Here is a 13606-nt window from a genome sequence, read left to right as displayed (position 1 = left end):
GCATCACTCTCATTTCTCTTCCCAATTTTTTCCTCTACTTCTCTTACTTGATTTTCAAAATCCTTTGTGAGGTCTTCCATGATCTGAGACCAGTTGATATTTTTCTTTTTGATGTGGAAGCTTTCACTTTGTTGTCTTCTTTTGGTTGTATGTTTTGATCTTCTTTGTCACCAAAGTGTGATTCTATAGTCTTGAATTTTTTTTACACTATTTGCTAATCTTCCCAGACAAATACTTGACTTTCAAACTCCTTATCAAGGCAGGACTTTGCTTCCAGTGGGGGTGGGGGTGGGGTTGGGGTATTGTCCCAGGCTTCAGGGGTTTGGTATCAGCTTGATTCCCTGCCGTCACTGGGCCCAGAGCTCTGCAAGTAGCTGCTGCTGCTGCTGCTGCTGTTGCTGTTGCTGCCACCTCTGCCACCCCAGGGCTGTGGCTGGACCATGCAAAGCCTCTTTCACCCAGGTCCCGCAGACTTTTCCCACCGACCTTGTATCCTATCTTTGGTGTTTGTTGGTTGAGAAGTCTGGAAGATGTCACAGTTGCCAGTGATTCAGTCCCCTGAGGCCTGCTCCAGCCCTTTCTGTGCTGGTGCAGCCCATGCAGTACTATGTTCTACTCCCAGCCTGGTGCGATATATCCTTCCTATTGACCTTCCAGGTTGTCTTAGGCTGGAGATATGTTTCACTCTGTCATTTGGTGGGTTCTACAAGCTCTAGAATTTGTTTAGAGTAATTTTTTACAGGTATTTGGAGGGGCTTAGGGGCAAGCTTAAGAAAGTCCCTGCTTTTACTCCACCATCTTCGTTCCACCCCTCAGGAGGAACCATTTATTTTATATTATGAGTCTTAAGGGTCAGAATCTTTTGTTTTCTTTATAAAGTGCATAACTGAATTGGTAAATGAAATGGAAGACAGTTACAAGAAAGGACCACCTAGGAGCTCTCAGATTCTTGGTTTTTTTTTTTTAATCTTGAAAGGTATTTCCTTATTCAAGTTGTTTCCTACAGTAATATCATGACTCTGAGGAACACATGTAGGTGTGTCTCTCTTTAAGAAAACTTTAAGACATGGAAATCCATGTCTCAGTTTGGATCCTAGGATCACCAAGTTAGAACTGGAAGGAATCTTAAAAGTAATATAGTACAACTTATTTTGTTTTGCAGATGAGGAAACTGAAATCCAGAGAGGTCATAGAGTTAATAAGTATACAAGTCAGGGTTCAAATCAGATTCTGTGTCTCCTTTTAGCTGTGCCATATTGCTTTCTGAAAATAGATAAGAGGGAAGAATTATTTTAACATTTCTAACTAGACTATTATTTGTATAAAAGGATTCGCTTAAAGTTGTCTTTAATATAGCAAACTCCCTTAATACATGTAAGTGATAATTAGTTTTATATAAATTCACTTTATATATATGTTTACAGTACCACGCATTGACTACAGTGAAGTATAGACAACTCAGTGGTGAATTTTAGGGCCATATTTCCCCATATATCCTTTTAGAGGGTCTGTCTAAAATATTAAAGACTGCCTTTTAATTCCTTTTCTTTTTTAAACAAATATATGGTCCCATTTGTTGTGTCTCATTCTCACTGTATGATTAGCTCACTTCATTTCTTGGTCCTACATGTCCTTGATAATGTCTTTTACACCACTTCTCTTGAAAAAGTCATCATTTGGTAACATTGTATATAATCTACTTATGCTCAATATATGCCTTTCCATCACCCTTTGTAATTTTAATTTTTCTGAGATCATAGTGTACCATAATCCATAGCTATGTAGAAGCACTGAGAGAATATTGGTGTTGAAGAAGTAGACTTTTGTGGAAGATTGACATCATTGAAAACACTATATAGTTTCCCCAAAGCAATCCATTTTGCTCTCTTCCTCTCTTTGGGGCCTGTCAAATATATACATATTGGTACTCTAATTTGATAGACTGCCTTACACAGACGCACTGATATACACACTCGTGCTCCCTGGCTCTGTTTCTTTGCATGCCCCTTTTAGGCATTCTCTTTTCTTCACATCTGCCAAATCTTCTTCATCATCTTTATCATCAGAACTGGAAACGAACCCTAGGGATTGAACCTAGGACCTTGGTGTATTCTCAGTATTAGGACTTGAAGGAGCTGAGTCCTCTAGCCTCTGCTTGGTCTAATAACCATTATTTCAATTAAGATTTACTCTTGGTGTGACACCAGCCTACCTGAGATCAATACTAAGATTAATCAGTCTCTTCTTGAATTAACAGCTAATGTTCTCACAGCTCCTATAATCAATGCTTTTTCATCATGGTCTTACTCCTACCACACCCTTGTGCTGCTGTCTATTTTCCTTGATAATCTCATAATTAAGAAATCTTTTTTTTTAATTTTTTTAATGCTTTATTAACTTCTGATTTACATCATTCGTTTCTGCCAGATTTTGAGTTACAAATTTTCTCCCCGTTTTTCCCCACCCATCCCCCCAAAACAGCAGTACCACATGATATCCCCACCTCTAATCTGCTCTCTCCCATATTTTCTTCCATACCTGTTTCAACTTTTCCAGTGGATCTCTATGCCTCAGTGCCTGTATATCTTTTTTTTCTTAATAACATGTAAGATGGTATTAATAATGGTATATATACATATATATATATTTGAATATTTGATTTTAAAACTTTCAATTCCAGATTCATTCCCTTCCCCCCCTGCCACCCACCCCCACTGGGGAGACAAGCAGTTCAGTATAGATTGTACATGTGTGGCTAATGCAAAACAATAACATAGTAGATGTATTGTAAAAGACTGACTATATTTCCCTCTCTCCTATCCCACCTCCCACTTGTTCTATTCTCTACTTTGATCCTGTCCCTTTTCACAAGTGGGTGCTTCAAACTTGCCTCCCCCCCAGCCTGCCCTCCCTTCCATCATCCCCCCTCACATCCTCTTCCCCCCCTATTCTCCTGGAGGGTGAGATCCCCTATTTAGTGTGTATTTCCCTCCCTCCTCAAGCCAGATTCAGTAGGAATAAGGTTGACCCATTCCCTTTTGCCTTCCTATTCTTCCCCTCCATTGTAACCATTTTCCCTTGCCTCTTCTGTATGAGATAGTTGCCCCACTCTGTCTCTCCCCATCTCCTCTCATTATATTCCTCTCACCTCTTAATTTCACCTTTTAAGTATCATCCCTTCCAGTTAAATTGGTCCCGTGCCCTCTATCTATGTATACATGTAAACGTATATACACACATTCACATATGTATTCATATGCCCGCATACCCTCATATAAAGACATATATATATATATATATATATATATATATATATATATATATATATATACTTCTAATCCCTTCAACTACTGAGAAAAGTTTCATAAGTTACAATTATTGTTTTTCCATGTAGGAATGTTAATAGTTCAACTTTGGCCAGGTGGCTCAGCGAGCAAGAGCACCGGCCCCAGTGCCGGGACAACCCAGATCAAATCCGGGCCCAGACACTCAGCACCACACCCGGAAACAACAACCGGCCATGCAACCCCGAGCAAGCCACTCAACCCCAATTGCTTAAAAAAAAAATAGTTCAACTTTGATAAGTTCCTTATGATTTCTTTTCCCTGTTTACCTTCTCATGCTTCTCTTGCTTCTTGTATCTGAATGTCAAATTTTCTATTCAACTCTGGTTTTTTCAGCAAGAATGCTTGAAAGTCCTGTATTCCACTGAATGACCATATTTTCCCCTGAAACATGATACTCAGTTTTTCTGGGTAGATGACTCTTGGTTTTAATCCCAGCTCCCTTGACCTCTGGAATATCACATTCCAGGCCCTTCGATCCCTCAGTGTAGAAGCTGCCAGATCCTGGGTTATCCTGATAGTGTTTCCACAATATTAAAATTGTTTCTTCCTGGCTGCTTGTAATATTCTCTCCTTAATCTGGGAATTCCAGAGCCTGGCTATAATATTCCTAGGAGTTTTCTTTTTGGGATCTTTTTCAGGAGGTGATCGGTGGATTCTTTCAACCTCTATTTTGCCCTCTCGTTCTAAAACATCAGGGCAGTTTTCTTTAAGAACTTCCTGGAGGATGCTTTCCAGGCTCTTACTTTGGTCATGGCTCTCAGGCAGTCCAATAATTTTTAAATTATCTCTCCTGGATCTATTTTCCAGGTCAGTGGTTTTTCCCATGAGATATTTCACATTGCCTTCTATTCTTTCATTTGTTTGGATCTGTTTAACAGCATCTTGATTTCTCATAAAGTCATTAGCTTCCATTTGCTCCAATCTAATTCTGAAGCAATGATTCTCCTCAGTGAGCTTTTGAGATTCTTTTTCCATCTGGCAAATTCGACTTTTTAAGGCATTCTTCTCCTCATTGCCTTTTTGAGCTTCCTTTGCCATTTGAGTCAGTCTGTTTTTTAAGGTATTATTTTCCTCAGTCAGGCTGTTGACACTCATTTCGTAATTTTCTTGCATTGTTCTCATTTCTCTTCCCAATTTTTCCTCCACTTCTCTTATCTGCTTCTTAAGGTCCTCTATGGCCTGTAACCAGCTTCTATTTTCCTTTGAAGCTTTTGGTGCAGGAGTTCTGACTTCACTGATTTCCTCCTGTTCCATGCCTTGCTCCTTCTTATCCCCAAAATAGGAGTGTAATGTTGGAATGTTCTGTCTGCTTCGTTTCCTTTGCCTGCTCATTTTGCCACTCAATGATTTGACTTTTGGGCTTTTTGCCACAGTAGGACTCTGCCACCAGACAGGGGAGTTTTCGTCCCAAACGCTGGGGTTTTCTCAGCTCCTGGAGGTATTAGATGGGTGCCCTCTCTGAGGTCTCCACATGCTCTGGCAAGCTGGACACACACCCCAGGACCTCCACCCTAGACTGCAATCCAGATCCAAGCAGGTTAAAGCAAGAGCGATTACCCCTCAGACTGGTGCTTGCTCCCCCTACACTCTGCAGGCCAGGAGCTGAAGCTGCCACATGGCACTGGCAGGTTATGCTGGCGTCTCAGCGGTTTCTCGCCCCTGGGGGTAGAAGCCACGCACTCCCACTTACTGGGTCCCAAAGTCCAGACTGCACTGGCCTCTCACCTTGTCCTTCGCATCTATGTGTTGATAAATCTGGAAACGGCCACAGCTGCTGCTGATCTGGAGTCCCTCTGGCTGTGGCTCGTCAGGCCTGCCCTGGGGCTAAAGCCTCAGCGTGGGGCTGGGCTCGGCTCCCAGAGTGCTGCACTGGCCGATTCCTGCCGGCCTGCCGGGCTGTCCTTAGCTGGAGGTTAGCTTCTCTGTGTCATTTTGTGGGTTCTGCAGCTCCAAAGTTTGTTTAGAGTCCCCTTTTTACATGGATTGGGGAGGGTGGAAGCCGGAGCTGAGGGAGGGTCGTGCTTCTACTCCGCCATCTTGGCTCCGCCCCCAATTAAGAAATCTTAAGAGTTGGAAAGTACCTTCTCAGAGGGACCTAGTCCAACCCATATTTTCTTCAGTAACATCTCTAACAATTGATCATCTGGCCTCTTACTTGAAAACATTTAGTGATATAAAGTACATTTACCTTCAGAATTAGCTCATTTCCCTTCCCATCTATAGTTGTTACTACATTTTCCCTTATTTTGAACCTAATTTTGTCCTACAAATTCCACCCAGACCTCCTAGTTCTTTCCTTTAGGTCAAGCAGTCCATATTTAATTCTTCTTCTACCTGATGGCCAACTTGAAGGTTGCTGTTATTCTCCAGTCTCTTCTCTTCCTTCCCTCCCATCTTCTACATGATAAAAACCATCATTTTCTCTTTAAGGTCATGCTGGTGAGGCATGTTCAACAGTCCTTTTACAATCATTATCCTGGATATCCTCTTTGTAATGTTCTCTTCCATCTTGTCTACATCTTTACTGAAATGTGATGCCCAGGACAGAATACTGTATTTTAGAAATGGTATGGCCAGGGTGTAGTAGATTGGAACTAAGATCTGCTTCATTTTGGACACTATGCCTCTCTGAATGAATTATAAAATAACATTAGGTTATTATTATTTTTTTTTTTTGCTGCCGTGTTATGCTATTGACTATTATGGAATTTGTAGTCCACCCAAACCCCTGATCTTTTCAGAGAAATTATCATCTGGCCATACTTCTGAAGTCCTATACTTGTAAAGTGGAGTTTTTGAACCCAGTTACTCAATTGAATGTAAGTTCTTTGAGAACAGAGACTATTAAATTTTTTAAAAGAAAATTTCAGGTAGGTGGCACAGTGGCTAAAGCACTGGGCCTGGAGTCAGAGAGACTTGAGTTCGAATGTGGTCTTAGACATTTGTTAGTGGTGTGAACCTGGCCAAGTCACTCATTCTCTGTTTGCCTCAGTTTTCTCAACTGTGAAATAGGGATAATAATAACACTTACCTTCCAGAGTTGTCATGAGGTTCAGCTTAGATAATATTTATACAGTGCTTTGTGAATTTCAAAGTGCTATGTAAATACTATTATTGTTCTTCTTGTCATTGTTGTTTTTATTATTATCATTTGTGTCCCTACAACTTAGTACAGTACTTGGCACATAGTAGATATTTAGTCAGTATTTGTTGATTGGTTAACTTCCTGTCCCTAATGTTATAGGATTTTTAAAAGTCTTTGACTTCTCCTTAAACTTCATATTATGTACATCTTTGATTCATTGATATGGGGAAACTTTTACCACTGCTGCAGACCAGTTCTCTTTCATGCTCTAACATATACTCTTCATGGGTTGGTGTGACCAAGAACATTCGTGTGGATTATTAAACTTTTGGTGATGAATTTCTATATACTTAGCTAGTACTTTTCCCCAGTGAGGTATAAAATCCTTGAAGAGAAGGGGATGTTTTGCTTTTTTTTCTGTATGTACCCAGTGCCCATTATAGTACCTTATACACAGGAAGTACTTAGTAAATTTTTAAAATTGAATTTATATTTATCCTTGTTACATTTAATTTTGTTTATTTTGTCGTTTCTGGATCCACTGAAGGGGCAGCTAAGTGGCACAGTGGATAGAGTGCTGGAATTAGAGTCAGGAAGACTCATTTTCTTGAGTTCAAATTTGACCTCAGACATTTACTAGCTATATGACCCTGGGCAAGTCACTTAACTCTGCCTCAGTTCCTCATCTGTAAAATGAGCTGGAGAAAGAAATGGCAAAACACTTCTGTATCTTTGCCAAGAAAATCCCAAGTGGGCTCACAAAGAGTCAGATGCAACTATAATGCCTGAGCAACAATCTTTTTAGATTGTTACAGTATCATCCATTGTGTTAGCTACCCTTCCCAGTTTAGTGTTATCCTCAGATATGATAAATATGCCTTTTATGCTATCATCCAAGTAACTGAGAAAAGCATTCTGAACAATCCTGAGTCAAGGACAGATTTCTGGGGTGCTCCGCTAGAGACCTAACTTCTAATAACATTGAGCATTAATGACTACTCTTTGAGTGTGGATCTTCAACCAGTTTCAAATCTTCCTGACTATTCTAGTACCCTTTCTTCATTTTGACCATAAGAAACTGTAAAATATTTTGCTAAAATCTAATAGTCTAAAATATTCCCCTGATTTACCAGTCAAATTACCCTACACCTTAAAAATATTCTAACGTGTTCCTAATGAATTGGCTTCTAGTGAACATTGGTTCTCACCATTCTTTAATCCATTCTGTTATTTTGGCAAGAATTAAAGCAGTGCTAAGTGGTATATATATAGAGTTTACGGACCTTTTCCTGTTTTTGAAAATTGGGACATTTATCCTTCTCTGTCCTGTGGCAGTGCTTCCTTTCTCCCTTGTTTTTCTTTCAGAGATCACTCAAGTCACATCAGTACCCGTCAGTTGATTGGAATATCAAGGTTAGTGTTTCTTGATCCTTTTGTTTGATAATGACTTCCCTTTTGTATACCACATGAAACTTTTTTTGTAACTTTAATGCACTTATCATATATTACATATTGCCGTCATCTGTGTTGGCGCTTATACCTGACTGTACTAGATGTGGACTTCATTAAGGGTAGAGACCTTGTCTTCCCTAAACTTTTTATCTTTCCCACTTATTGTATCCTGCACACAGTAGACGTTAAGTAAAAAAAAAAAATTTTTTTTTGCACCTACCTTTTTGTTTACTTCACTGAATATCAAAGGATATATTGACTTAGTTTGGAAGATCTTGTCAAATTCTTCAAAGGACTTTTATGCTTTTAAAAATTTTTTGTGGTGTTGTTTAAGCTGCCATTAACTCTGTTAACCTTTTTGCTTCCACTTATCGTACGCTCTCCAAGGCATTATGATTAAATATTCTATGAAGTCATATTTTCATGTGCTTGTTGGGTGAAACCAACACTGTCTGCTCTTTTAATATATTTTGCTTTACTTGATAGCTTGGAGGATGTCAGTGTGATTATGGTTCACTTCCTTCAGTAGTATGTTAACTTTTTTGTTTGTACTATTAAGAAGGTGTATCAACAGCTAAATTAATGTTTGTAAATGGTTGAAAAAACAACATGATTCTTAGCATCCTCTGCTCTCCTCCCTCATTTTTTCCCCTTCTGCTACCATCACTTTGGAAGCAGGAGACTGAAGACCGGTTTTTTTTTTCCTGTATCATAAATTGCTGTGGCACAATCATTCACTACCTTATAGCCAACCTTCAGATGGTGAATCTTTCAGCAGTTAGTTAGGCTGTTTCTTGGACAATAACTCTGGTCTGTCATCAGGCCCATGTTTAAAGCCTTGGTAGAGTCTGCTGGAGCCTGTTAGCATAGCCTTTGAGTATGGAAGAACATTTCTATGCCATAGTGTATAATCAGTATGGTTTTATTGTGTGACTATATAAAATGGCTGGTTCCAAAGGTTTTGCTAACTACTTTTCAAGGGAAAGATTTTTGAAATAATGCTCTACCTCATTCTTTTGTCTTGCAAGGCTGTAGAGCAGGAGTTCTTAACCTAAGGTTCATGGAAAGATTTCATAGGGTCTTTGAACATGGATAGAAAAAAAATTATATCTTTATTTCAATATAATTGGTTTCCTATGTAGTCTTATGTATTGTATTTTATCTGTTTAAAAACATGATTCTAAGGGCCCATAAGTTTTCCTAGATTGTCAAAAGGTTCCATAACACAAAAAAAGGTTATGAAACTGATGTAGACTCAACAAAAACAATTCAAAATTAGGGACCCTACTTTTTCACTCTTCAGAATAGAAACTGGACATACTGTTGCCTTTAAACTTCAATGAGGAACTTGCCATGAAGACTTCTTTGGAAATCTGTTCTCATGTAATCTTTCAATTAAATGATATGTGTGTGCTACCTCTTCCATTTCTTTTATCTTTTCTTTCCTTCTTGATTTTTGCTTAACATTTAGGAGTTGGAGGAAGTCTGAACTCTTGCCACTTTTTTGTTCTTAAGTTAACTTTGGAGTAGTCGACAGTCTATGGAATGACACATTTTTTTAGGGTCCCAACTCGGTACATTTTTGGAAACCATTACCAAAAAAAAAAATTTAGGTCAGTACCATGACCAACTCAGTCTTATGATCCAGCCAGTCTAATGTTTTGTTTCTGACAATGGTCCCAAAAAACCATTTTTAGACTTGTATGTCTCCTCTGAGAGACCTTTTTTTTAAAAAAAAAAATGACTATGTGCATACTATATAAAAGTTATACAAATTTAAGTCTCCTGTTTGTAGGAGTTTAAAGTAAAAATAAAATAGACCAAAGCTAAATATCTTTGTTGGCATTTAAAATTCTTTATAACCTGGTCCCATCTGTCTTACCTTTCTGGTCTTCTTTCACTTCACTCTTCTCTATGTGCTCTCCATTCCAGCAATACTGGCCTACTTGCAGTTCCTTGAACATGATATTTCATCGCCTCTTTTCTATACCTGGTATGTTCTATCTTTTTGCCTCTGCCTCTTAGTTTTCCTGACATCCCCTGAGTCCAGTCAAATCACACCTACTCTAGGAGGCCTTTCTTAATTTCCCCAACTACTAATGCCTTCTCCTCTCAGAGTGCCTTCCATCTACTCTTTCTTTGTATATTTAAACTACCTAGTTGTTTCCATTAGTCTGCCCCACTAGAATGTAAGCTCTTTGAGAGCAGAGACAGTGTTTTGACCTTTCTTTGCTTCTTCTAGGTCTTACTAGTGGGAAACATGTGGCCTCAAAGCCACATGTGGCTTTCTAGGTCCTTGGATGTGGCCTTTTGACTGAATCCAAGTTTTATAGAACCAATCCGTTTATTAAGGGGATTAGTTCTGTGAAGTTTGGATTCAGTCAAAGGGCCACACTTGAGGACCTAGAAGACCACATGTGGCCTCGAGGTTGTAGGTTCCCCACCACTGTAGGGCTTAGCTGAGTGCCTGGAATGTAGAAAAGGGAGGGATGATGGAATAATGAGAAAGATGAGGAGGCTGAAGGACAGGTAGGGTTCTCTGAAAAGAGAGCAGAGGAATTTAATAAATTCTTATCAACTTGATTTTATTGTGTGACATACCAGGTCTTTTATTTAGAACTATTCCACCTTCAGAATTTATACCTTTGAAATTTTCCCTTCTGCAAGGCCTGCCCTCTTCTCCTGGGCCTCCACTTTGTGGAGAGTTCCAAGCCAGCCTTCATTCCCTTTCCATTGTTTGTGACTTCCAGACTTAAAAACCATGCTCCACCTTCATGCCCTTCCCTCCCCCTTTCAGTTCCCTTTTGTGTATTGTCTTTTCCCTTAGAATGTAACGTTCCTGAGGGCAGTACTGTTTTCCTTTTTGCTCATAACTCCAGAGCTTAGCCTGGAACATGGTAAGTGCCTAATAAATGCTTACCTGCCTGCCTGCCTTGCTTCCTTCCTTTCTAGGACCTCTTGCCCGTTCACCTATATCCCATTCCTTTGATTTAGTTTACCAAACATTTATTAAGTGCTTACTGTGTGCATGACACCATGCTGGGTACTGGGGATACAAAGTTAAAAAAAATTAAGCTGTCTGCCTTCGAGGGACTATTGGAATTTATTTTTTTTTCTTTTGACCACTTCCTGTTTTGTTTTTAGTTCATTAACTCTTGTCTTTTTGGCTTGCTTCTCTTCTCTGCCTGGACTTCATGATTAATTGTTTCTATGATGCTCTCATTAGTACTCTGGAGTCACCTTTTTCCCTTACCCTTCAGCCTTTTTAGTCTCTAACTCTGGGTAACTCCTTTTTCAAATATTTGCTCCTGAACTGCTAAGAATTGCTAGAAAAAGTCATGAAAACATGCAGTCTGAGATTGAGTACAAATTTATGCTATTTAATCTCAGATAGGTCCTTATTACTACTTGACAGTCCCTTTATTCATCTCACATCAACTTCTTGTTAAATTCCCCATAGCATCTTTTCCACACCCACTTTGATATAAAGAGATGTTCTCATCTCCTGTTTTATTGGAAAAATTACCATCCATTGTGAGCCCCCTCTCCATATGTCAAAACTTCTTTATACCTTTACAGTTTTTTCCTTCTCATTTTCTCCTCTGGGAACTTGCTCTAACAATCACTTTTCTTCCCTCTTATTTCTGCAGTCTCTTCCTCAACTCTGAGGAAGTTAAAACTTCCTTTTATCAACAGAGATGTCAGGTGTCCTCTGTCCTTAATAAGCTTTCTGTATACCCCACCATATCATTCCCTTTTCTCACAGTCCCATGGATTATCCTTCTTTCTCCTGATATACTTTTCTAAAGAGTAGTCTACACTCATTGCCTCTATTTTCTCATAACTCACTCATTCTACCTTTGCACACTGTCATATTTCCCATCCCATCATTTGACTAAAACTATTTTTTCAAAGTATATTCACCAAATTGAAGGACTTGTCCCTGTTCTCACTCTTCACCTCTGTGTAGCATTTGACAGTTTAATATCGTCAGCATTTTTTTTTTTTACCATCCTTGACTCTTATGGTGTGGAATTGTTCTTGTTCTCTATACCTCTCTGGCTATGCCCTCTTTGACTCTTCTTCCTTCTGCTTTCTAAATGTGGGTATTCTCAAAGGTTATATCACTGTTTCTTTTCTGAATTCTTTCTCTCTGAGATAATATATACTGTCAGAGCTTCATCTATCTTCCCAAACTGATAATTGTCAAATTCATATCTCCTAGCTTGACATTTCTTCTAGATTCCAAACTAGCATTTCCAGATAACTGACTGTTGGATGTTTTCACTTGGAAGACCTTACTTCAACATTTCCAAAACTGAACTTCTTCTGCGTTCCCTAAAACCTCTTTTTCCTTCTAACTAACCTGTTACTGTCAATAGTGCCTTCATCATCCTCTGTATCACTTAGGTTCAAACTCTTGAGACATTTTTGATTTCTCTTTCCTTCCACATCTAGTTAGTTCCCAAGTATGGTTTATTTTTTTTAATCTGTAATATTTCTTCAACCCATTCTTGCTCTCCACTTTCAACACTGTCCCTTGTGTAGCCTTTACTTTGACCACTGATATAACCCCTTAATGTGTTAACTTGTCTCCAAGTTCTTAATCCTTTATACCACTGCCAGATTAATCTTCTTTGTGCATACATGTGCTCACATTACTCTTTTTCTCAATAACTTTTCTTGACTCTTGTCTACTAAACAGAATCTAGACATTTAGTCTAGAATATTCTTCCATAGTCTGATTCCAGTTAAACATTCCATTCTTATTCCTTCTTTTCTTTTATTCCTATCAAATGGAACTTCCCATTTCCAGGTCCCATCTTAAGCTTTCCTTATTCTGTACCTTTATTTATACAGCTTCCTCCTCTTAGAATGCCTCCTCCACCTTCTGTTCATTGAGACTCGACACTGTTGTCACTCCCTTTGTGAAGCCATCCTTAGTCTCCCTATTTTTCCCTTTTCCGAAGTTTCCTAGTATTTTGTGTTCCCATCACTCTGACTTCTAGGTGTTCCTCAGCCTTGACAGTTCATGTCCAGCCTCTGTGTATTTGTACAAAGTATATCATCCATGCCTTTTAGACAGACATCATCTTCATACTTCATCCTCCTGGAATCCTTATCATCTTTTAAAGTTCATATCAGGGACCACATCTGTGAAATCTTTCCTAAACCTCCATATTATTAATGTTTTCACTATCATCAGATTACCTCTTATTTACTTATCTATTGAGGTGTTGTATCCTGTGGTAGAAAGTGATCCCCCTGAGAGTAGGAAATACTCCATTTTTGTCTTTATGTTCACAGACTTTAGCACAATGGTTTTTACCAGTAGGCACTTGATAAGTGTTTATTGATTCAGATATTTTATAGTGTATTTTTGCACATATTTTTCTTCTTTACAAGATTAAAATATTTTTGAGGGTAATTTACTTTTGTATTCATGTTCAATGATTTGCTTGTAGTAGATTCTCAGTAGATTTTGACCTGAGTCACACTGAAAATTATATTTATATTTTATATGATACCTTTACTCTGAATACATCAGTTATTTTCTCATTTGCTGTCAAAATATTCTGTAAATTGAGTAGAGATGGTTCCCCACCCCCTGGTAGGGCCTTGCACATAAGTAGGCATCAATAAATATTCAGTAAATGAGATTTTAGAAAATAGAAAATAGCCTCAGGAAAGTTAGTGACTTTCTGTAGTTCGCATATTGAGT

At 38.7% G+C, this 13606-nt stretch overlaps 1 protein-coding gene across 2 annotated transcripts in view; it reads left to right on the top strand.

Annotated features, from left to right (window-relative positions):
* NUBPL (NUBP iron-sulfur cluster assembly factor, mitochondrial) overlaps positions 1–13606 on the top strand; it is a 340914-nt gene that overhangs the window by 57782 nt on the left and 269526 nt on the right. The window contains exon 4 of one of the 2 annotated variants that reach the window (XM_069105984.1): positions 7798–7845. The exons of the other annotated variant lie outside the window; for it this stretch is intronic. Within the exon in view, the coding sequence (XP_068962085.1) occupies positions 7798–7845 (48 nt within the window). The remainder of the gene's footprint in view (positions 1–7797; positions 7846–13606) is intronic. 2 annotated transcript variants of the gene reach the window in all.

Source organism: Petaurus breviceps, unplaced genomic scaffold, assembly GCF_028583685.1.
Source record: "Petaurus breviceps papuanus isolate PSGF00001 unplaced genomic scaffold, PetGlider_PUasm1.0 77, whole genome shotgun sequence".
NCBI lineage: Eukaryota > Metazoa > Chordata > Mammalia > Diprotodontia > Petauridae > Petaurus > Petaurus breviceps.
The sequence above is the reverse complement of the archived record's forward strand: the minus strand, read 5'-3'. Positions and strand labels throughout refer to the sequence as shown.